The sequence below is a fragment of the Bos mutus genome, chromosome 13, assembly GCF_027580195.1.
Source record: "Bos mutus isolate GX-2022 chromosome 13, NWIPB_WYAK_1.1, whole genome shotgun sequence".
NCBI lineage: Eukaryota > Metazoa > Chordata > Mammalia > Artiodactyla > Bovidae > Bos > Bos mutus.
Genome location: NC_091629.1, coordinates 7,370,950 through 7,394,132, shown reverse-complemented (window position 1 = coordinate 7,394,132; position 23,183 = coordinate 7,370,950). Strand labels below are relative to the sequence as shown.

At 42.0% G+C, this 23,183-nt stretch overlaps 1 protein-coding gene across 13 annotated transcripts in view; it reads right to left on the bottom strand.

Annotated features, from left to right (window-relative positions):
* Nucleotides 1–23,183, bottom strand: part of PARD3 (par-3 family cell polarity regulator) — a 579,453-nt gene that overhangs the window by 153,581 nt on the left and 402,689 nt on the right. For 10 of the 13 annotated variants that reach the window (XM_070380970.1, XM_070380967.1, XM_070380961.1 and 7 more), the window contains one exon: nt 198–308. The exons of the other annotated variants lie outside the window; for them this stretch is intronic. In XM_070380970.1, the coding sequence (XP_070237071.1) occupies nt 198–308 (111 nt within the window). The remainder of the gene's footprint in view (nt 1–197; nt 309–23,183) is intronic. 13 annotated transcript variants of the gene reach the window in all.

Sequence of the window (23,183 nt, the reverse complement as noted above, 5' to 3'; positions counted from 1 at the left end):
AGGTTTTTTTCTTTTAATTGTTTTTACATTGTATTCACCCAACCATCAGTATTTGGACTGACATAGAAAGATAAAATAAAAATAAATGTATAAAATACAATTTCATAAATAAATTTCTTTATATTAAAAAAAGAAAGAGTAGAAAGGAACAGAAGTGCCTCCCTTGAATGAGGTCCACCCAAATAACTGGAATCTACCTTTCCTGCTCCTGCTTCATCCGTACTCTCTCCTCTTCTGACGTAAGGGAGTCCTGTATTTTTATTTTACCCGTTTTCTCAATCTTGTCATCTTTTCGATGTTTGCCAAACCTGTTGATAACAAAAAATTCTAACTTGTCAATGTATACAAAATGCATTGTCATTCTCCTGGGATAAGACCTATGCACTCAACAAAGTGTGAGCATCCTCAAAATGAGGCCCCAATGCCTTCTGCCCAGTATTAATATTTTCAGACAGATTACTTTAATCCACTTTAATTGCAACTTTCCAGAGAAAAACCATCTTTGGAATTGGCCTCCATAGCTGTTTTTCTTTAGCCAACAGAAAAATAACAAAATCCTTATGGTTCATCCTTATTAAACACACAATCCATAAATGTATAGAACTGACTTCTGGAGGATAAAAATCTGCATCAGAGTGGGTTTCTCTTAGGACTACAGAATGAAAATCCACAAACATCGTTTTAATGATATCTTCACAAACAACTATTCTTTATTTTCACAGTCAGGTTTATTGGCAACATGTGTCATATTTTAAACGCTGACAAACAAGGTCATATTTGCAAGATTCAAAACAAAAAAGGATAATTTACATTCTGACCATACTTTGGGCTTATTAAACTGAAAGCTTTAAGGCAGTCTCAACAAATACTGTTCCTAAACTTGATGAAACGCTATTGCTGAACGTGGCATCTCTGACTTGGAAATCTGTATCCGATCAAAAACAAACATGAGGAACAAACATGTGATTCAAAAACAGTCCACACACATTTCCACAGATGGGCACGGAATTCTAGGCTTTCCAAGAAAACACTAATATTGTTCCCTTCTGTATCTGAAATGCCTCAGAAACCCCGGACTTGGTTTCCATTCTTTTTCCTGCTCTGTTGCTTTTTTCTACTTTTCTCTAGACCAGACCTTGTTGCCTGGAAGGCATGTGCTCCATCCCCAGAAATAACATTCATCTGGAGTGATTTGGTCACCAGATGTTTCAAAAAACAACTCTTTTATAGACAGTTACTCAACTACACATTCACAAGTATATAAGGTATATTGAGAATTCTCAATTGAGCACAAAGTAGGAATTTGGCTTATGGTGATAATCATACTGAAAAAGAGAAGAGTAAACGCGTAGGATCAAAGCTGACATAAAAGAGAGAGAGAAAAAAAATGTGACTTTGCTGGCAGTCCAGTGGTTGGACTTTGACTTCCAATGCAGGGGGCATGGTTTCAATCCCTAGTCAGGGAGCTAAGACCCCACAAGCCTCAAGGTGAAAACACCAAAGCATAAAACAGAAGCAATATTGTAACAAATTCAATAAAGGCTTTTAAAAAACTGGTTCACTTAAAAAAAAAATCTTTAAAAACAAACAAAAAAGAGACAGAAATCTCAATTACTAGAATGGTTGGGAGCATACATCTTTTATATATATATATATATATATATATATATAAATGTGATTGCAAATATGCAGCATTGAGTACACGGGAATACCTCCTAAAGGTCACTAAAGTAACTAAAGTAACACTATGTTATAAATAAGTAAGGGAAAGCATTCTGAAAAGGTTAAAACAGAAAATAGTTAAAGCATCACCACCACTATTCCTTTAAAATTATCTGTATCATTAAATGGCATTGAAAACTGCCTGTGAAATTAACTTTCACAAAGCAAACATATCCCTAAATTTTAATGTTATTTAGAAATTAGAAGATCATTTCCATTGCAAAAAGCAAACAAAACAAAACAAAACCTCCCTAGAAACCTAAGCCCAGAAACTAATGACTTCTTACAAGGCAGAAATATGTAGCATGCTTTTAAAACTAATAAATACAAAGCTTTAAAAATAAAAAAACTTTCTCTTTCCTTTGTTTTTGTCAATATATCAATAATGCCTAGGAGGTAAACATAATGAGTATTTTTGTGGTTGTTGTTCAGTCTCTAAGTCGTGTCCGACTGTGAACCCAAGGACTGCAGCGTGCCAGGCTTCCCTGTCCTTCACTAACTCCCAGAGTTTGCTCAAATGCATGTCCATTGAATCGGTAAAGCCATTCAACCATCTCAGCCTCTGTTGTCTCCTTCTCCTCCTGCCTTCAATCTTTCCCAGCACCAGGGTCTTTTCCAAGGAGTCAGTTCTTTGCATCAGGTGGCCAAAATATTGGAGCTTCAGCTTCAACATCAGTCTTCCAATGAATATTCAGGCTTGATTTCCTTTAGGACTGACTGGTTTGATCTCCTTGCTGTCCAAGGGACTCTCAAGAGTCTTCTCCAGCACCACAATTTGAAAGTATTAATTCTGCGGTGCTCAACCTTCCTTATAGTTCAACTCACATCCATACATGACTACTGGAAAAAAACATAGCTTTGACTGTGCCGATCTTTGTCAGCAAAGTGATGTCTCTGCTTTTTAATATGCTGCTAGGTTTGTCATAGCTTTTCTGCCAAGGAGCAAGCGTCTTTTAATTTCGTAATGACCATCTTGATAGAATGAATTAACAAAAGAGCAAACTAAAACAACTGACACATCTCAGGAGGAGCCATCATCTAAAACATAATGTTCATTCATTTGACAGAAATTTATTGAGCATCTACAAGGGGTTCAGGGAAGAGTGCAGGGCTGGACAAATTAATTTGTGTGTCGTCAGCATGTAGATGTTATTTAAAGCCCATGTGAATCCCATTGTGAAAATTCTGCAACACTGAGGCATCTGGAAATATAAAAGGCATTAAATTCTAACTTTAAGAAAAATGTCAAGTTCACATCTTAATGCATGACATTTGCTTATAACAGGGATTCCTAAGGTAAATCATTTAACCATTTAGTTTCTCAGTTCATAAATACCCTTGAAATATTACATTGTCACCGTATTGACCTGTTTCTTTTGTGGTGCTGGTTCTCATTCTGGATTATATACATTCAATCCTGTATCATATTTGAGAAATACTACCATGGCACCAGCAATATCATCTACCTGAACCAAAGTGAAAGTGGAAGTTGCTCAGTTGTGTCCAACTCTTTGCAACCCCATACAGTCCATGCAATTCTCCAGGCCAGAACACTGGGGTGGGAAGCTTTTCCCTTCTCTAGGGGATCTTCCCAACCCAGGGATCGAACCCACGTCTCCCACAGTGCAGGCAAATTCTTTACCAGCTGAGCTATAAGGGAAGTCGAAGAATACTGGAGTGGGTGGTACAGCTTAGTCTTACAAGAGTCTGCCCTTTGAGTTAATAATCCAGGAGAAAACTGAGGTGCTTGACTTCTCCATGTTTTAAAGCAGTTTAGCTATTTTCAGTCCCAATCTAACACTGAGTTTAATTAGCTATTGTTAAAATATTTTTTTTCAAAAGGTCTTTGTCCTATTTTGTTAAGAAAGTTTCTGTTTTCTAACTCAGTCTACCAACTTTTAGTTTTTTTTATCTAAAATACACGATTAAAAAAAAAAAAAACTGTGAATCCAAACTCATATTTAAGAACTGCATTTTTCTTTAACTGTATTTGTTGTCAAAATATTAGTTTCCTAGGCTGCCTGCTGGGGCTTCTCAGGTGGCTCAGTCAGGAGACACAGGTTCAATCCCTGGGTTGGGAAGATCCCCTGGAGAAGGCAATGGCTACCCACTCAAGTATTCTTGCCTGGAAAATCCCATGGACAGAGAATACCAGTGGGCTACCAGTATTTGCATCCATGGGGTAGCAAATAATCAGACACAAACTTAGCGACAGACTTTTTTTTACTTTTCAGGCTGCTGCCAATCATCAGAATATAGTATTTTATTATTTGTAAATTTATTATCAAACTGCTATACTTTCCTTTTTAAAATTATAGATTCAAATTAATATAGGAAAAAAGTGAATGAACCATAGATAAAATGTGTATAGGTTAGCTTTTGGACATTTCCCTTCATGCCTGCTTTAATTAATAAATTATGTGATTTCTTTAAGGCATACTATAAAAGCATAGCACATTACTTGATAATTGGAGTAAAAATGGATCCCTCAGCTGTAATTTTTTGACAGAATGAAATAAAGACTGTAAATGAAAAAAAAAAAAAATACACCAACCATTCTACAGTATAAAAAGAAAGAAAAAAAAACAGGTAGCTATATCCTCATCACTCTAATTGCCAATCTATTCTAGTGTTCATCTTAATTTACAGTTGCTTAATTCTTCCTGAAAGAGGGACAGAGAGGTCATCGAGAAATTCCAGCCACACTTACACTCACACAGTCAGCTTCAGAGTTGAAATCAGTAATCAACCTATGAAGACAATCATTTAATAGTAAGATGCTTAGAAACTTGGAGGACATCAATTACATTTATTTTATTATCTTTGAAAAGCCACCAATGAATTTCAACTAGGTCATTTTCCAAGGAACAGAGTAACTGAAAAAAATATTTTGTTAATAATATGTCCAGGAAGTAAACCCATTCCCAGGAAAGAATCAGTCTCATGAACTGCCTTCTGACTACCCCATACATATGCTCAAAGAGAAATCACCACCACTTCTGGAAGACTTTGTTGGGTAAATCTTATGATATATTAATACAGTACAATGACCTTTATTTGTTTTTAATAGGGACAAAAAGACAAATAGAGAGCTTGAGAAAAAATTGATAGGGAAAAATTTCTCTATTGGTATTGCCCTATAGAGACAAAAGGTGCAATGAAAAAAAAATGCCAACAAGCCACTGAAGTCTCCTTCACAGAAAGATACGGTGGATGAGCCCATCTTATCAGAGTGAAATTGATTGCTTAAACATATGGCTTTCTTCACAAAGCATACAGCAATGCTTTCATTCAGCTAAAGTAATCTCCACGTAATCTGCTAAGTGGGTTCCACCATGACGCACTACAAATGAGATCACGGCTGTCTGCCAGATCAGCCATATATATTATTACTGCAAAGGGTGATGGGCAAGATGTGCGCTTGTTGATGAATGGAGGGAAAAAAAGCAAAACCCACAAACCAACAGTCACAATGGCTTGCAACCAAATTCTGTTGTTTTTTTACAGAAAGAGCTGTCGTGGGAAATTAACTACTGTAAGACGTTTGTGCTTTTCAACCAACATTTCGGTTTTTAGGAAATTAACCTCATTCTCTCTGTGGTATGAATAACACTGAACTCTTCTTATATTTTATACTGCTACTAAAATCAGAGATATTTTTTTAATTGGACAATAATTGCTCTGCAATATTGTGTTGGTTTCTGCCATACATCAACATGAATCAGCCACAAGTTTTCATACATCCCATCCCTTCTAAACCCCTCCCATCTCCCTCGCCATCCCACCCCTCTAGGTTGTCAGAGCACTGGGTTGGGTTCCCTCACACAGCCAAATTCCCATTTGCTCTCTATTTTACGTATGGTAATGTACATGTTTCCGTACTATTCTCTCAATTCGTCGCCCTCCTCCTTCCCCCATTGTGTCCCCAAGTCTGTTTTCTATGTCTGCATCTCCATTGCTGCTAAGTCGCTTCAGTCGTTCGGACTCTGTGCAACCCCACAGACGGCAGCCCTTCAGGCTCCCCCGTCCCTGGGATTCTCCAGGCAAGAACACTGGAGTGGGTTGCCACTTCCTTCTCCAATGCATGAAAGTGAAAAGTGAAAGTGAAGTCGCTCAGTCATGTCCAACTCTTAGCGACCCCATGGACTGCAGCCCACCAGGCTCCTCTGTCCATGGGATTCTCCAGGCACGAGTACTGGAGTGGGTGCCGTCGCCTTCTCCTCTGCTCTCCTGCAAATAGGTTCATCAGCACCATCTCTCTAGACTCCATATGCATGTGTTAATACACAATATTTGTCTTTATCTTTCTGAATTACTTCACTTAGTACAATAGGCTCTAGTTTCATCCTCCTCAAAATCAGAGATCTTAAGGAGGGACTAGACTGAACGATAACACACAACAGGCTGCTATAAAGAAAATAAAACGAGTTTTGTAATGAAAGGGTTTGTCCTAACATCATGCTTGAAAACACAAGAGGAAAAAGAAAGTCTTAAATCTGCTGCCATACTTAAAAATCAACACACGGACTAACTAGAACCAATTAACTTGTAAGTTTTGAGGAATAATTTTTAAAAGAAGATTTTCTTGCAAAAACCTCACTGAAATGTCACCTAGAAATCTGGTATTTCTCACTGCTAATTACCAAGGTCTTCATGTCTAAGGAGTGCTTTGCTATAAAGATTTGTCTTCCTATTTACCCTGAGAAATGTATAGGTTAAATGATGCGACTTGGCTGAGGAGAGAAGTGAAAATGGCAGACATTCAGTACCAGCTACCAGAAGCCTTGTGCACCCACACCCCAAGCGACCCTGTCCCCAGCCAATAGCAAGTCCTGAACTGGTGCGGGCAACATGTCATCTGACTCCATCGCCTGCCCTTCATTTCTGCATATGCTTTGCCCTTCATTTCTGCATACTTGCACCATTATGTGCTTTAATCACTTCCTTTCTCCAGGAACTCGGTATCTCTTTCTGGAAATTTCCAGTTTCTGGCAGACACCTGTGCGGTACAGCCATTGTGCTACACCATCTTTGAACACTGCTTGCTATAACAATGTGCCAGGGCCCTAAGGATCCCTGGGAGATGCCAGCTACCCAGTGGGCCAAGTTCAAGAACCTGTAAAGCAAAACTGAAGACTCTGTCCTGCTTCCTGCATCACCATGAGAAACCTGCATGCCTTGGGCAAGGCACATGTTCACACAAGCAAAATCACCTCACCAGCATTTAACCTCATTCTTCTGTAGTCCTTTGAGTCGTGTGAAAAAACTGAAAGTGTTAGTCACTCAGTTAGTCCAACTCTTTGCCACTCCTTGAACTGTAGCCCGCCAGGCTCCTCTGTCCCCGGAATTCTCCAAGCAAGAACATGGAGTGGGTGTAGCTATTCTCTTCTCCAGGGGATCTTCCCAACCCAGGGATTGAACCTGGGTCTCCTGCATTGTAGGTGGATTCTTTACTGTCTGAAACACCAGGGAAGCCCCCTTTGAGTCATACTTTTCGTAAATGGGTTTAGATCCAAGTTTCTCTAGAAGCTCTTTTTCGATTGATTCTGGTACAATCTTTCCCCACATTCTTGGTATGAGCAGTGACTTCCCTCAATTTAACTTGCCTTAAAGTCCTAAAAATCAACTTCTCTAAACTTTAGCTGAAGAAAATAAACATCTAGCCATGTGTCTCTGCAGGCTGTTCTGTGCATTCCTGTCCCAGTGCACTGAAGCTCTATGTGCATATCTATCTGAAGACAGAGGCCCTGAGATGAGTCCACCTTGTCTGATGTCTTCATCTGACAGTCAAGGAAACTGACGCCCAAAAGGTATGCACTCAGAGCTGTCCAAAGTCAGCGTGCAAGGAAGGAGCAGAGTTCAAGTTGCCTCACTGAGTTTAAGAGACCCTGGGGGCTCTGAACTTGGGCCCTCTAGAGAAAATGAAATCCCCAGACCAGTGAAGTTCACTCTGTAAATCCTATGTGAGATGTATAATTGAGCACCTGTTGAAGGCTTTTTTGCTCATTTAATTACACTTAACTAGAATTTATTGAATTCTTCTTTATGTACTTGATCTTATTGATCCCCACAACCAGCATATATTAGATAGGTATTCTAGCCTTCCTGTTTAGGGAAAACCTCAGGAAGCAAAGGGGGATTTAGTGATTTAACAGGTCATCTAGCAACTAAGAGCCATGCCCTGGTGGCTCAGTGGTAAAGACTCCACCTGCCAGCGCAAGAGACGCAGAAGATTGGGTTCGATCCCTGGGTCAGGAAGATCCCCAGAAGGAAGAAACGGCAAGCCGCTCCAGTATTCTTGCCTGGGAAATCCCATGGACAGAGGAGCCTGGCGGGCTACAATCCATGGGGTCACAAAGAGTCGAACACGACTCAGTGACTGAGCACACACAGAATACAGAAAATCTGGGGCTTGCCAGATAGCGCTAGTGCTCAAGAACCTGCCTGCCAATGCAGGATATGTAAGAGATGTGGGTTTGATCCCTGGGTTGGGAAGATGCCCTGGAGAAGGAAATGTCAACCCACTCTAGTATTCTTGCCTGGGAAACCCCATGGACAGAGGAGCCTGGCAGACTACAGTCCATGGGGTTCACAAAGAGTTGGACACGACTGAGCGCACATGCAGTCTAGCCACTAAGCAGCAAAGCCAGGACTCCAGCCTAAGGCTCTCTTTATAACCACACTCAGCCACCTCCAAAGCTTTAGGAACCAAAGACAGCTAGCCACTCTATGCCTTTGTACTGAAAGTAGTTGGTTCAAACATCTTCATTGAAGTTACTGAGACAAATCTTGCTTTGCCAGCAGCAAGGAGGTCCAGGAGACATTGTTCCCAAATGAACTTTTCTATGGAGGCCAGGAGTCCAGACTCAAGGTCAAGAACTGCTCCTTGAGTTTGGGGGAGAATGGATACACCTCTATGTAAGGCTGAATCCCTTTGCTGTCCACCTGAAACTATCACAGCATTGTAAATCGGCTATACTCCAACACAAAATAAAAAGTTTAAAAAAAAGGGGGGTGGGTCTGATCCTAACCATTGGAAAGGATCACACCAACGGCCACATCCCCATCTCTAGAACATTCCAACATTTCTAAGTGCAATGACTCTAGAAGTCAAAGCGGTCTGCGTGACACATGCAAATCCTGCCAGGCAACAGCAGAAGCGGGTCAAATCATCCAAACCCAATCAGAGGGTAAAATAGCAACAAGTCACTGGGTGTACTTCTCTGTATAATAATGGGTTCATGGTGTCTGGCCCTATTTTTTTTTTTTTTTTTTTTTTTGCCTCAGCCTCCATTTTATCAATGAGAAAAAAAAAATCCTTTCCGACTTTCCAATGTATCTTTCCAATACAGGATCTTTCATATTTTAGTGACATTTAAAGAAATTGCTACCATGATCATGTACTGATTTGCTCAGCAGTGGTTTGTGGTGATGCTAGATGAATCAGGGAAGACAGATCTGATTAGGAAAAGCAGAAAAAGCTCCCATTTAGGCAAAAAACATCTTGGTAATCAACCATGATGAGAAGCAGCCCTGGAAAGTGTACATGACAACTCGATAGTGCTTTTGTCAAATAGGATGCTGTTTTAAGCCAGTGCAGTGTAGCGGGGGTTCTCTTTAAAAGGAAATTCACAAACTTGAGGATCATTATTTGATTGTGTACGGTTTTCATCAGCGCTAGTCTGATTAGATTTAATAAACGAAATTTGTGTTGCTTGGCATCCAGGAAAAAAATAGGTGACTTTTTTTTTTTTTAAAGAAAACATAGATTTTACTCAACCAAGCTAGAACAGCCTTCAGAAATGAGATGGTCCCTTAATGGACAACGTGCCCTTCTTGGGACTCCCACTAAGTGTCCTTACAAGCACGTTTCCCCTGTGGGGCTTGTGTTATTAAATCAAGGATGCCCAGATATGCCTAGTAACCCGACACTGCAGGAGTCCTGGAAGGATACAGACCAGGAAATAGTAAAGCAATTAAGAAACTGAGCCTAGCACAGTATCAATTTTTACTTTACCAGCATCATCATAAACTCCAAAGATTTTAAAAACCAAACCAAACACACATACACACACACACACACACACACACACACACGCACCAGAAAGCGTGAGATCCAGATATAAAGTCTTAAGGGGGGAAAAAAAAAGCAAGCACAGTAATCTTTCAAAACATAAGATGACTACATAAATAACCTGAAATAATATTCATAATCCATATGTGGAGGCATTCAAGTCAAATGACAGGAGATGGGTGAAAGTGTATCTTAATTATGATGTTAAAGCTTCCCTGACATCAGCTAGTTCATGGACCACACAATATATTTTCTGTAGTAAATAAACTCCCTCTTTGTAAAAAGGGGTCAATCAGTAATGACTGCTCCATACAGGGTTTTTATAAGGTTTGATATACTTTATTTTTTTTCAAAACATACCCACACAGGCAATCAAATCACATTAACCCAAAACACCAAAAATGCAAATACAAAGTAATTTGTTTCCCCTCCTAGCTACTACACTGACTTTATAATGAATTATATCTATATACATACACACACACATACGCACACTTAAATAAGGTAACAACAAGACACAATTCTGATTTTTCTAAATGCTTAATTTGGCACTGAAATCAGCCATGTCCACTTTACATGATTTTTGAGAGAGTCTTCCAGCCAACTACTTCTCTGAATCCTTTCTTTACCACTGTGCTCTTAATTCTTGCATGGTTCATTTTAATGCATTATTGTTTCATAATACAATACTACAAATTGCAAATTACATTTGGCTCAAGGAGTGATTATGAAAAACACCATCACTGCTGCCTTTGCTCGAATAACTCTGATAATAATGAGAGACTGATTGAGCACTAAGCAGTCCAAGTGATGAGAAGGGTCAATTTGAACATTTCTATTAAGCTTCTTTTGTTAAACCCAACACTTTGCCAGGTTAGAGGCAAATAATCATACCCTACATCTGGTTACCATGGTTTTCCTTTTCCTAAAGCATCAGAACAATTTAGTAAGTGGTACTGCCCCAAAGGCAATTCCTCAAATGCTAATAAGACCTAAGTCAAAAAACACATCTATGTAACAGGCACTTGAGAGAAGAAAAGGTAAGAGAGAATGATACTTTACTGCACACACTTTTTTTTTTTTTTTTTTTCCTTCTATTAGGACAAAGAATCTGGAGTATTTAGTAACAAAGATAGATAATCCCAATAATTTCTGTTACCCTCTGCCTATTTGATACTCACCCTGGTATCTGGGTTATACATGCTTAGAAGCGAATGCAAACACATGTATACAGCTTCAGGGTATCTTTTTTGAGTCAGAAATACTCACCATCAATTAAATATGTATTGCGATTCAAATTCAATGCTTTGACACTTGATAAGAGATACCTAATGAAAGGGCCAGCTTAAGCCCCTTCCATTATATTGTGATGTTTACTGAGTAAATGAGAGATGCAAAGAGAGAGAGATAATGTGGTCATTGGAGTTTGGGTGGAGGGGCAGGGAGAGGAAGGAAACAGATTTTTGGATAGCTCCCGGAAACTTTGAAAGATGAGAACTTCCCCAAAGAGCTCATTATCTATAAAGTGAAGGTGTCAGTCAGCACTTTTTTCTGTCGATGATAGGAAACAGTTTCTGTTGATTCACATTTCTGAGAATGCTCTCTGCAGAATAAATTAGGACACAGAGCTTTTCATTTTTTATCTTTCAGTGGATTTGCATATTCAAATTTAACATTAAGGAGCTGACATGTTCTTTTAAGGCCCAATAGGGCTGTGCAGGCAAATAACCAGGAGCTGGTGGTGGTGGTTTAGTCGCTAAGTTGTGTCTGACTCTCGCGACCCCGTGGACTATAGCCCGCCAGGCTCCTCTGTCCATGGGATCTCCCAGGCATGAATACTGGAGTGGGTGGCCATTTCCTTCTCCAGGGGATCTTTCTGATCCTGGAATCCAACCCGGTGTCTCCTGCATTACAGGCAGATTCTTTAGCGACTGAGCTATGAGGGAACCCCCACCAGCAGCTGGAGGCCACACCTAATTCTTAGGCCTAGAAAAACAAGCAGGCGCCCTCAGAGGGTGCAGCTCAGGCCTTGGTGCCCACACTCACCGTCTACTGACTCACACCACCCTCTTAAAGAACAAAGCATCAAGGTCACGTATTTGGTTAAAATCAGTGTTCTTACTGGGTCCTGGTGAGTCTGCACACATGGAAGATGGTCACACAGCACCAAAAAATGGCAAATGGCTAGAAAAGATTCTCCATCCTTCTGTGCTGCGGCTTCGTTCTATCAGGAAGCACAGCGCTGAGTACTGTTTATGACTCAGTGTGGTAAAAACCCAGCTGGTAACTAGGATCCACAACCTAGGGATGGGTTCAGGGACTGAAGGCAGGCACTTAGGAGGAAGAGGCGTGTTTAGGGACTCAACCCCAGGCAGCATGCTCCTCCTGGGAAGGGCAATGTGAAATCCAACAATTGGTCAACCACCCCATTTTCCCCATATTTGGCTGAAGAGTTCAATAAGCATTCCGATATAAAACTTGTAGATTTGTGCCCTGGCCTGGAACTCCTCTCATCCCAGCTCACTCCCACCTCCTAAGAGCTGTCACGTCTGTCTGCATTGCCTGCTGTGTGGTCTGAGGATCCAGGACACTCTGGCAGACACATGGCAAAAGTGGGGCTCCGTCACAACACATGTGTGTGTCCAACCAACGTTTCTGGAATCGAAGCCAACACCACTCACATCGGTTTAAATTCCCAAGTTGCCTCATTTACAGCTGCTGTTATAGGATATCATCATGTTGCTTTTCCTGGGTTGACGCTCAATCTGTCTGGTCTAAACTAGTATAATCATGGTACATTAGTAAACCTCACTTCATTGAGGTCAACACACATACACACTCCTCCTTGGAAGGGTAGCTCCAATTTGGTAGGGAAAGGAAATACCCCTAGTTGAGATAAAACTATTTTCCCCAGCCTCTTTCAAAAAGAAGAGAAGACATTAGTTAAGAGCATGCCACTGGAGCCAGATTCCTGGGTCAGAATCCCAGCTTTGCCTGTCACTAGCTATGTGACTCCCTACACTTGGCCAAGTTGCTGAATCTCTTGGCTAAAAAGCAACCACCCTCACAGCTTCATTTTGAGAATGAAGTGAATTATACATTCACTGTGTGTTGGCACAATAAAGCACTCAGTACATATTAACTATTTTATTATCATTGTTAGTCTTTATTTCTGGCTTACAAAAATTGATGGCACTTCCAGGAAGATCCTTAAAAAGGGGGCTGCCTCCACTAGCAGCTGCCTCTTCCCCTTCCTGCTTCTTCCTGCTTAGAATTCTCATACGACACCCAGAGTTGTCACCACGAAGTGACAGTGAGGACAGAAATACATGTTGGGAGATTCATGTTCACAGCAGCACTATACACAACAGCCAAAAGATAGATGCAAGTGAAGTGTCTGTGGATGAGGAAAATGGGGTCTATACACACAATGGAATATTATTCAACCTTAAAAAGGATGGACATTCTGACATGTGTAACATGTTTGAAACTTAAGGACATTATGCTAAGTGAAATCAGCCAGTCACAAAAAGATAACACTGTATGATTCTACTTATATGAAATATCTCGAGTAGCGAAGTTCAGAAAGACAAAAAGGTAGATCAGTGGTTGCTAGGGATGGGAGATGGAGAATGGGAAATTACTGTTTCAAAAGGACACAGTTTGCATTTTACAAGACCAAAAGACTTCTGGAAATGGATGGTGCTGATGGTTGCCCAACAAGGTGAAGATGGTTAAGATGGAGCCAAGACATGTAAGCAACCTAAATGTCCATGGGCCGATACATGAATAAAGAAGTGGGAGGGTGTGTGTGTATACACGTGTGTGCAGGCACAATGGAATATTATTCATCCATAAAAAGGATGAAACTCTGCCAACTGTAGCAAAATGGATGAACCTAGCAATTAGCACATTAAGTCAGACAAAGACAAATACCATATGATATACTTATATCTGCAATCTAAAATACATGATACAAATGTACAAATGAACTGGTCAGAAACAGACTCACAGACATAGAAAACAAGCTTATGGTTACCAAAGGGGATGAGGAGAGGGGAGGTATATTGGGAGGTATGTTATAACTGAATCACTTTGCTGCACACTTGAAGCTAATACAACACTGTACATTAACTATATACTTCAATGAAATTTTTTTAAATGGTTAAGAGGGTAAATGTTATACTTTGCCACAATTTAAGAAATAAAGAAATATACATTAAGGATGGCTGAATAAAAAAGGAGGTACTGACAGTGCTGACACTCTGGGACCACATAAAGTCTTGGTCAATCTTCAGACTTCTTTTAGAGAAAAATAAGCAGTGTCTTGTTACAACCATAGTTACTTGGGTCTGTGCTATAACCAGAACAATTTCTCCCAGAAAAAATCATGGAGGTGAGGAGCAAAGAAAATTTCCTTTCAGGGATTTGGCTTCCCCAACAGAGGATCTTTGTAAAAGATCCCATCTTCATGTCAGTACCTCAGCTGGTTGGGTCCTACAGTTCCCAGCAACCAACTTTCTCCAGACATCTCCCCCCACAGTCAGTCCACAGTGGCCAAGGAACAGCAGGATGGAGACAACAGCCTTCCAAAAGAGAATGAGCAGAACTAACTGAGAACCAAAAACCCACCAATCAGAGCCTCTTCGATTCAGGCCAACACCACCATTCCAGCTGACAAAGACTTCTCAGCAGATAAACAAGAAGAAAACAACATTCCCTGAGTCAGAATGATTTCATTTCCCTTCATTGTTCCTGAGGCTATGTGGGCATTTCTCCAGTTGGGGTGCAAAAACGCCTTCACACACTTCTTTTTATTTGGCTGTTAATAGAATTTCTCTCTAATCAGATGGCTACCTCTCAGCTGTGTGTATTTAGGACAGTGGAGGATACTTCTAGAAGAAAATATCCTTTTCCATTACAGACCCAGGATACTAGGAAATAATATGAAAATTCTATAACTCCTACCTCACAAGAATAATAATGTTCAAAGGAGTTTTGCCAGACTAAATAGACAAGTAGGGGTCGACTCTAAGAGAAAAAGCATAAAACTTTGACAGTGAAGATAATAAGACCCATATGGATAAAATTATATTTAAATACGGGACCTTTCAGAAAAAAAGAGTTCCATAGGAAAAATGTTATATATTTTTCTATCTGTTCATTAAAGTTGAGAAGACAGATCTAAAAGCTTTGAAAAAACCTTTTCAAGCATCACAATGGTTTCTAACTATGACCAAACAGTAGCTAACTGGTTAATTTCCTGCTCCTTAAAAATTAGTTTATAATATCTTATTACTGAATTATAAAAGAAGGCAAAATTGTGTCACAGCAGGAAATACACACATAATTCTACACTTTCCTGGGAAATATATTTCCAGAAAGAAATCTAGTTGCAGCATTTTTGAATGCAACAATGGCTATCAAGTCCAGAATACACAGATTGATTTGTGATATTAAAAAATGCATGTAAAAAATAACATAAAGGTTCTTAACAAAGGATGCATAGGCAGAAAACAGCCAGGAACCCTTCAGGAAAGGTCTACAAACTAAATAAAATCACAGGCACTATTCTATATACCAATTCAATGGTCTATATAAACCATTAATAGCTTGAACATACCCAAACTTCATACGCTCTTGAATGGAACATGAAACATGAGCCGTGTGGCCTTGAAAAGCAAAGATATCTGCAAATCACAGTTTATTAAATTTTCTTTGAAGCCACGGGAAAGGCAGAACTCATAAATATTAGGGAAATCAGTCCTGGGAAAACACAGTCTGAAAATGAATGCATTGTAGAGTGAGGACTCCTGATATGTATGTCGTAATGGTTAAATATCACAATATTTAAAAAAGAAAAAACCTTGCACACAAGGTAATTTTAGAGCTGGTGTCTTGATGAAGCAAGCGATTTTTTCCAACCCCAGGCCTTGTTTTGCAAGCTGGAGGGAGAGAAAGCTGGAGGCGGTCCTATTGTTACTTAGCATCTGAGTCCTCAGGGTCCACCCTCTCTGGTCCTGTGCACGGCAGCCCCACTACTGCCAACAGGAGGGGACAGGGCAGAGACAGAGATGATAAGTTCTCCCATCTCTGAAGGAAAAAGAGATCCCATAGTCAGCAAAATCATTGCATCACTCTATTCCTCCTTCCTCCAATTACATTTTGGTAATAACTTACTTTTTAAAAAAAGTTAATTTCTCATATCCTAATTTCTATGAAGAGTGAAAGTCACTCAGTCATGTCTGACTCTTTGCAACTCCATGGGCTATATAGTCCATGGAATTCTCCAGGCCAGAATACTGGGGTGGGTAGCCTTTCCCTTCTCCAGGGGATCTTTCCAACCCAGGGATGGAAACTTTTGTTAAAGTCTGCAGTTGGGATTAACACACCACTTAAAACATCAATTCTATTGCTCAAAAACACAGACATCTGGCACAGGTTTCTGTACTTGTGTAGAGTGGGGCCAGGGGGGAGAAGAACTTTGCTTCTTGAAATGGGAGTTAATACATGATATCCTTGGAACAAGGTTTAGTGTCAGGAGATTGTGCTGGCGTCACACAGAGACACTGAACGACGAAACAATGGCAACCACTCAACACGCGTCCAGGGACATCTGTCACCAGCAGCTCCCATGCAGCCAAGGCCACGAGCACCTGTAGCCCCTCAGGGGAAGCACTTGTGCAAATCCTTCTAGTGAATAAGAAACACACTCCTAGCCTGTTGTACGTTTTTGATTCCACATGTAAGCGACATCACACAGTATTTGTCTTTCTGTGATTTATTTCACTTGGCACAATAATGCCCTCCAAATCCATCCACACTGTTGCAAATGGCAAACTTTCACTTTTTTAAAGAAGCAGACTCACAGGTAAAGAGAACTAGTGGTTACTAGCGGGGAGAGGGAAGGATGGGAGAAGCAATTTAGGGTTTAGGGGTGGGGGATGAAGAGGTACAGATTATTGGGTCTAAGACAGGCTACAAGGATCTATTATACAACACAGGGAATATAGCCAATGGTTTGTAATAACTATAAATGGAGCAGAATGTTTAAAAATTGTGAATCACTATATTGACATCCTGTAACTTATAGAATACTACACAGCACATATACTGTAATTAAAAAAAAAAAAATAATTTAAAAAGAGAAACACAGCCCTGCCCTGGCTTTGACGACCATACTTCTGCTTTCCTCGTCCCTATGCACTGGCCTCTCCTGGGTCCCCAGCATCTCCTTCTGCCAACTGAGTCCCCACGCTGAGCCCTCGGGCATCTGAAGGGTCCTCGGAGCTCGGCCTCTGCCCTTCTGACCGGCACATACTTCCTGGGCAGCCACTCGGTTGACTCTGCCCCAAACTCTGAGTCACCCTTTCCATCCTCAGCTCCCAAACCTCCACATCACCAGGCCTCCCCATGTGCCCTGGCGTCTCTACTTTTACCTGCAGACAAGTAAACACCAGTTTCAACACGTCATGTCTCCCCAAATTGATCCTCTGGAGTTCTCCTGTCAGCACCTGACTATCCACCCAGCTGACTGGGCCGAAGCACAGAATTGTTGCTGACTGTTCTTCCTCTCTTATTTTTTATATCTAACCAAGGATTCAAGTCCCCTAGATTCTGCCTGAGAAATACATATTGCATCTCTGTCCCCTCCACCACCACCATCTCTGGTGATGATTTTTTGCAACAGCAGCTTAGCAGAGTTTTTAAAGTTAAAAATTACAATTTTCTGTACATTTTTTTCAAGCCATTCTCCTTTTTCTTAAAGAGACACATGTAAAATTTGATCTATAGAAAATTAGGGGAAAAAAACAATTTAAATATTAACCAACTGAAATCCAGTTTAGCCATATTAAAAGATGAAAGTATAAAAGTAAATAAGGTAAAAATTAATTTTACAAAAAGAAAAGAAAGGACATGTGATCCTCTGTGCTGACTCTGCAGTAAAAATGAGGTACTGAGCAAGGTTTCCCTGTTTAGGTATCAAGTATTTCCTGAGCATTTTCCGTGTGCCAGAAACTGTGACAGGCAATGGGAATCGGGGGGGAAAGGGCAATGATCAGGTCCTTAAGCAAAGTTAAATGACAAAAACAAACCAGTAGAATAAAGAGCAAAAGATATGAATTAGTAGTTCACAAAAAAGGAGTAACACATGAAAGTGTCCAATCGCACTCAACAGAGAAATGTGTATTAAATATTTTCCACTTGTAAGATGGTCAAGCCATTCTTTTGAACAGCTTCACAGTGTCCTCAGGATAATGTCCTAACTGTATCACAAGTCCTTTACGACAGGCCACCCTGCCTCCCAAATGCCTCCAGGCTCCTCCTTCTACACCTTTGCAGACCTAGAGGACTTCTACCATCTAAACAGCATCTTTCAAATTGTGTGTTGTAATCCATTAAAGACGTAAAATTGATTTGGTGGGACTCACCTACCATTTTTTTTAACGAATTACAGAGTAATAATAATGGCTACAACAGCTAGCATTTACCAAGTGCATTCTTTGTGCCAGGAGGGTTCTAAAGTGCTTAGTACACATTAACTCACTTGAGCTTCCAGGCACCTCTGTGATGCAGGCACTGTTATGATCCATACTTTACAGCTGAGAAAAGTAAAGTGTGTTCATGAACTTGCCCCAAACACAGGCTGCTGAGGATACAGCTAGAATTTGGACCTGAGCCATCGATCTTCAAAGTCCAGGCCCTTGACCTCTATACCCCGCTGCCTCTCAACATCAGAGCCCATCATGAGGAGGAAGGGCAAGAATCACACTGCTAAAATGTTTACTGGAGTTACTGGTGCATATATGGCTCCCCCCGTGGCTCAGATGGTAAAGAATCTGCCTGCAATGCAGACTTGGGTTGATCCCTGGATCAGAAACATCCCCTGGAGGAGGAAATGGCAACCCACTTCAGAATTCTTGCCTAGAGAATCCCTTGGACCAAGGAGCCTGGTGGGCTACAGTCCATGGGGTCACAAAGAGTCAGACACAACTGAAGCGACCGAGCATGCACGCACGTGTTACAGGTGGAATGTGTTTCTTGCCAAAGATCATATCAAAAGAGTTTGAATCCCTTTGATGCAAAAGGCTCCTCTCCCCCAGAAGCCCAATCAGATACACAACGCACAACCTCTCTAGGTCCTCGGTTTTGAGGTCATCTTCTGGAGGGAGGCCAACTCTGCCTGCAGGGCTGGCCCACTTGCTCTGATCCCCCACCTCCACAATCCCTCTCCCACTGGTTCCCTGCCTCCTGCTCTTCTTACTCCCACCGCTTCATCCCCCACACCTGATGTGGAGCCTCCCCTGGAGTAAGCCTCCAGTATTTGTGGAATGTGCAGATTAAAGCTTTTATCCCTCAGTTACTGAAAATCATACACACTCCGTAAACAGACTTGAAAAAAATTCACCCCCTCATGCTCAGAAACAAACTTTCCAGGTGAGCAGTGAAAATTCTCAGAATTCGTTTCACTGCCCAGGTGACGTTTGTGGGCGGTGCGTGGCTGCACATGCCTACCGCACATGCGTCTTGAGTCATGTGATGTGACAGCTGACAGAGGGATGCAGAGACGGGACTAGATACGGCAGGAGAAGGAGGCAGTTCCCTTCAGAAGTAATCAGTGGAGAAGAGTATTTTTTAAAAATGTCTGTATGTGTATAACTGAGTCATTTTACTGTATGGCAGTTTGGCACAACACTGTAAAACAACTATACTTCAATTAAAATTTTTTTTAATTTTTAAAAAAAGAAACCAAAAGAAAAAAAAAGCAATCAGGAGCAGAGGCCCCTGGCCACCCCACACCAGGTAACTGCCTTTCCTGCCCAAAGCACCATCTGGGGAGCACACTACCCTTCACGGAACTGTTTTGGCTTCAGATCTGCAGCCCTCAGCTGCCAGTTTGCAAAGGAGCCCTGAAAGTTAATCTTTAATAGAACTACTCGTCAATATGATGGCCCATCAGGAGGTTTTCTGCTCATTTATACTTACCTGAACATGGAGAAACCAAATTTATTTGAGGGGAATCACCTTTCCCCTGTGTGCTGAGGACAACTCAGGTGTGCAATAGAGAGTGCCCAACACAGATGGTTGTCAGTGCTCTGACTCTGCCAGGCGGCTGCAGCTAGGCTCCTAGACACACTCCAAAGGAAAGCCGCCCGCCTGTGACACTGCCTGTCGACAGTGGCTTTACTTTCTTAAAACTGTTTCAGGATCAACCTATCCTGAGATAAAGTAAGTAGATGCTCTCATTTTCTCTGTTAAAAATGTTTTTATCTTCTAAAAGAAGACAAAATTCAAAAGGAAAGAAACCTGAAACTCTGCGAATTCAAAAGTACAGGTGAGATGGTTTCCTAAGGACTAGGAAATTAGGAATTAGGTCAATGAGTTCCCCGCAAGCAGCAGTGGGAATCTGCCAAGGCCAGGGGTGAGGCTCCCAGGGAGATGGATGTGAGACCAGCCTCCCAGAGTGGGGACCCAGGGCTGGGCACTTCCAAGCTCCAGGCAGGTGCTGATATGGGCAGCAGGGATGAGAGAGGGAGAAGGATTAGGAGAGGAAGAAGAGGCTGAGAGCTTATTCTCAGGAAAGGAAGAACTGCCTTGAAATTATTTTAATAAAAATAATAAATAAAACAGCAGTGATGGAGCCAGCAGGAAGGTGTGTAGAAAGAGAAGGCAAATGAGGTGTGAGAACAGAAGTCAGAGCCTTCCCAGGACTCTGGGGCCATCCTGAGACGGGGGAGCAGGAGGAAAGATGGCCTTCTTATCATCATCACTGCCATTCAGGTCACCAACAGAGCACTGAGAGTTCCCTGTGCTGTAGAGTGGGTTCCCGTAGTCATCTATGTAATACATGGTATCAATAGTGTATATGTGGAACGAACACAACACTGATAATCTGTATGTGAAGCTAGCACAAACGTTGCAAAGCAACTAGGCTCCAAAAAAAAATTAATTAAAAAAAATAAAATCATCATCACTAGCATTCCAGACACGGAATAGACAAGTTTGAGGGTCCATTGTGAACAAGCGGATGTGGATGTTAATTTTTAATTGACAGTTAAATTCTTGAGTCCTTAAGAATTAATTTGGAGAGAGTCGTAATGACCAGCCCATCACCCCCAAGATCAGAAACATGGGCCAAAAAGTGGTCGAGGATGGACAGCCCTCTAAATTAACTGGAAGAGCAGAAATGGAGAGAGCTTAGTACAGAAAGTGGGGATGTTTTCCAGTTAGTTTGTATCAGTTCAGTTCAAGGTCCCTGTTCCTTTGTGTGGACAGAGAATGTAAAGTTGTTCTTTGAGTTTCTTCTTTTAGGGACCGGAATTGTTATATAAAGCAATAGATCATGAGAAAGAGAGATGATGTTTTCCATACAGGTGGAAGGTAAGCACATTACAGATGCTGTGGCAGGAGAGATGAAGGAGGTGAGCATCATTCCCCATCCTGGTCAAGCCACACCTCAATGGTCAGGACCATGCCAGACCTGGGGCTGGGAGGGAAAAGGGGAAAGCTCCAGAGTGCCACGTAGGCGTGGGGCTGTCTGTAAGCTAACCTAGTGGGAGTGGGCCCCAGAAGGGAAAAAGCTAGCCACCAGGTCATTCTCTCTGGGTAAAACCCAGAGAGCTGGTTGGACAGCTTGTGAAAAGTAAAGCCAAGGTTCTGACGTCTGATAAGAACAAGATCTTACGCTATCTCCTGGAGCCTGACATTTGAGGCTTAGGAAGACAGTCATAGGCAATCTTAACACTTACTCCTTGTTTGAATCTATGACCCCCTCAACCAGACAATCCCCAGCCTGAAACTTAGGGTCTGCCCAACGAGAGGAACCTAACTTGGAAATCCTATCATCTTTTGTTTTTTGCAAGTTTGATGTAATAGAAAATTCTTAAATCATTTATGGCTACTCAGAGCAGAGAAAATGGGCACTTCCAGAGCAAACGAAAGAACTTGATGTAGCTCCTTGAGCATGAAAAGGCTTGCTCCCCAGGGACCATCTCCTGAGTCACAGGCCGACTCGGGAAGTAACTTCAGCTCCCAAAGGCAGGAACAAGCACAGCCCTGCCCTGGCGCAGCCACTGCTCATCACCTGCAAAACCACTCCAGGCAGAAATTCCTCACAGGCCTTTTCACCACTTATTCTAGCAATTTCATGGACTTATTTATCTGTTCACACAGCAAACACATTATCTTAGTCTGGGTTTTGCCAGTAGCAGATCCTGAGTCAGGGTTCGGGGCTGTGGTCTACTGGAAGCTGAAGAATTTGGGTCAGGAAGTGGCGATGGGACAGAAGGAAGGAAAGGCAGCTGGGCAGGATGGTTCCCAAGCCTGGAAGCAGGGAGGCTGATGCCCAGACAAACTCTGGGAGCTAGAGGAAGGAAGGCCTCTCTACCCCGGGCTCCCCGGGGCAGATGAGCGCAGATACTGATGTCAGTAGGTCAGGGTGGGGCCTAGGGTGCTGCGTTTCTGCTAGGCTCCCAGGTCCTGCCGTGCACATTCATGGCTAAGGGCACAGACTTAACACCTCAGCGTTCTAACCCTAAGGCTATTCTTGGGTCACTGGGCTTTCTTGGGTCACTGGTTGAGGCTGCCCTGAGCAGGCATTGTTGCGGGTGCTGCCAGCAGTTCTGCACAGCAGAGCTGGGGCATCCGGGCAAGCCAGCATCTGGTACGTTCAGCTTTTACTGTTAGAGACTTGGAAGGCTGCTGGGGTTTGAGAGGGGGTACATGCCATGACTGCTAGCTGCAAGGTTCAGACTGTGGCAGAGGAGCAAGGGCAGGAGTAGGGAGTGTAGCTGGCAGACTATTGCCCAGATCTGAGGGACAAGGATGCTGCAAAGTACGAGGATTACAGAGACGTGCTGAAAACAGATCAAATAGACCTTTGCTTTCATACATTATAGATTAAATGTGGAGTGTGAGGGAAAAGGAATCGGAGTACTCCAAGCTTTCAGACCTAAGCAACTGAAAGAACCGAGCTGCCATTACACAAGAAAGGAAGATGGGCAGGAACAGTCCGGAGAAACACCTGAGCCGCATGGGGAACACACATTAGGTTTCAGATGCCTGCTCGGCATCCAAGCAATTGCATGAAGAGGTAGCACCTGCCCATCCAGAGGTCAAAAGAAGCTGCCCAAGCGAGGGATGTGAAGCTAGGAATCGTCTGCCTGCAGTCTGTCTTTAAGTTCTAAGGCTCTGTTTCCTAAGAACGCAAACATTCTGTGTTACAGAAAAGAGACAGACAGAGACCGAGGCCTGACCTTTGGGCACCACGATATGTGGAGGATGGGGTAGGACCAGAACTGGCAAAGGAGAAGGCGATGGGGTAAGCAGGGAGGAAGGAGGCCCCAGGAGCGTGATCTCAGAGAAGAGCAAGAACTGACGTGCCGAA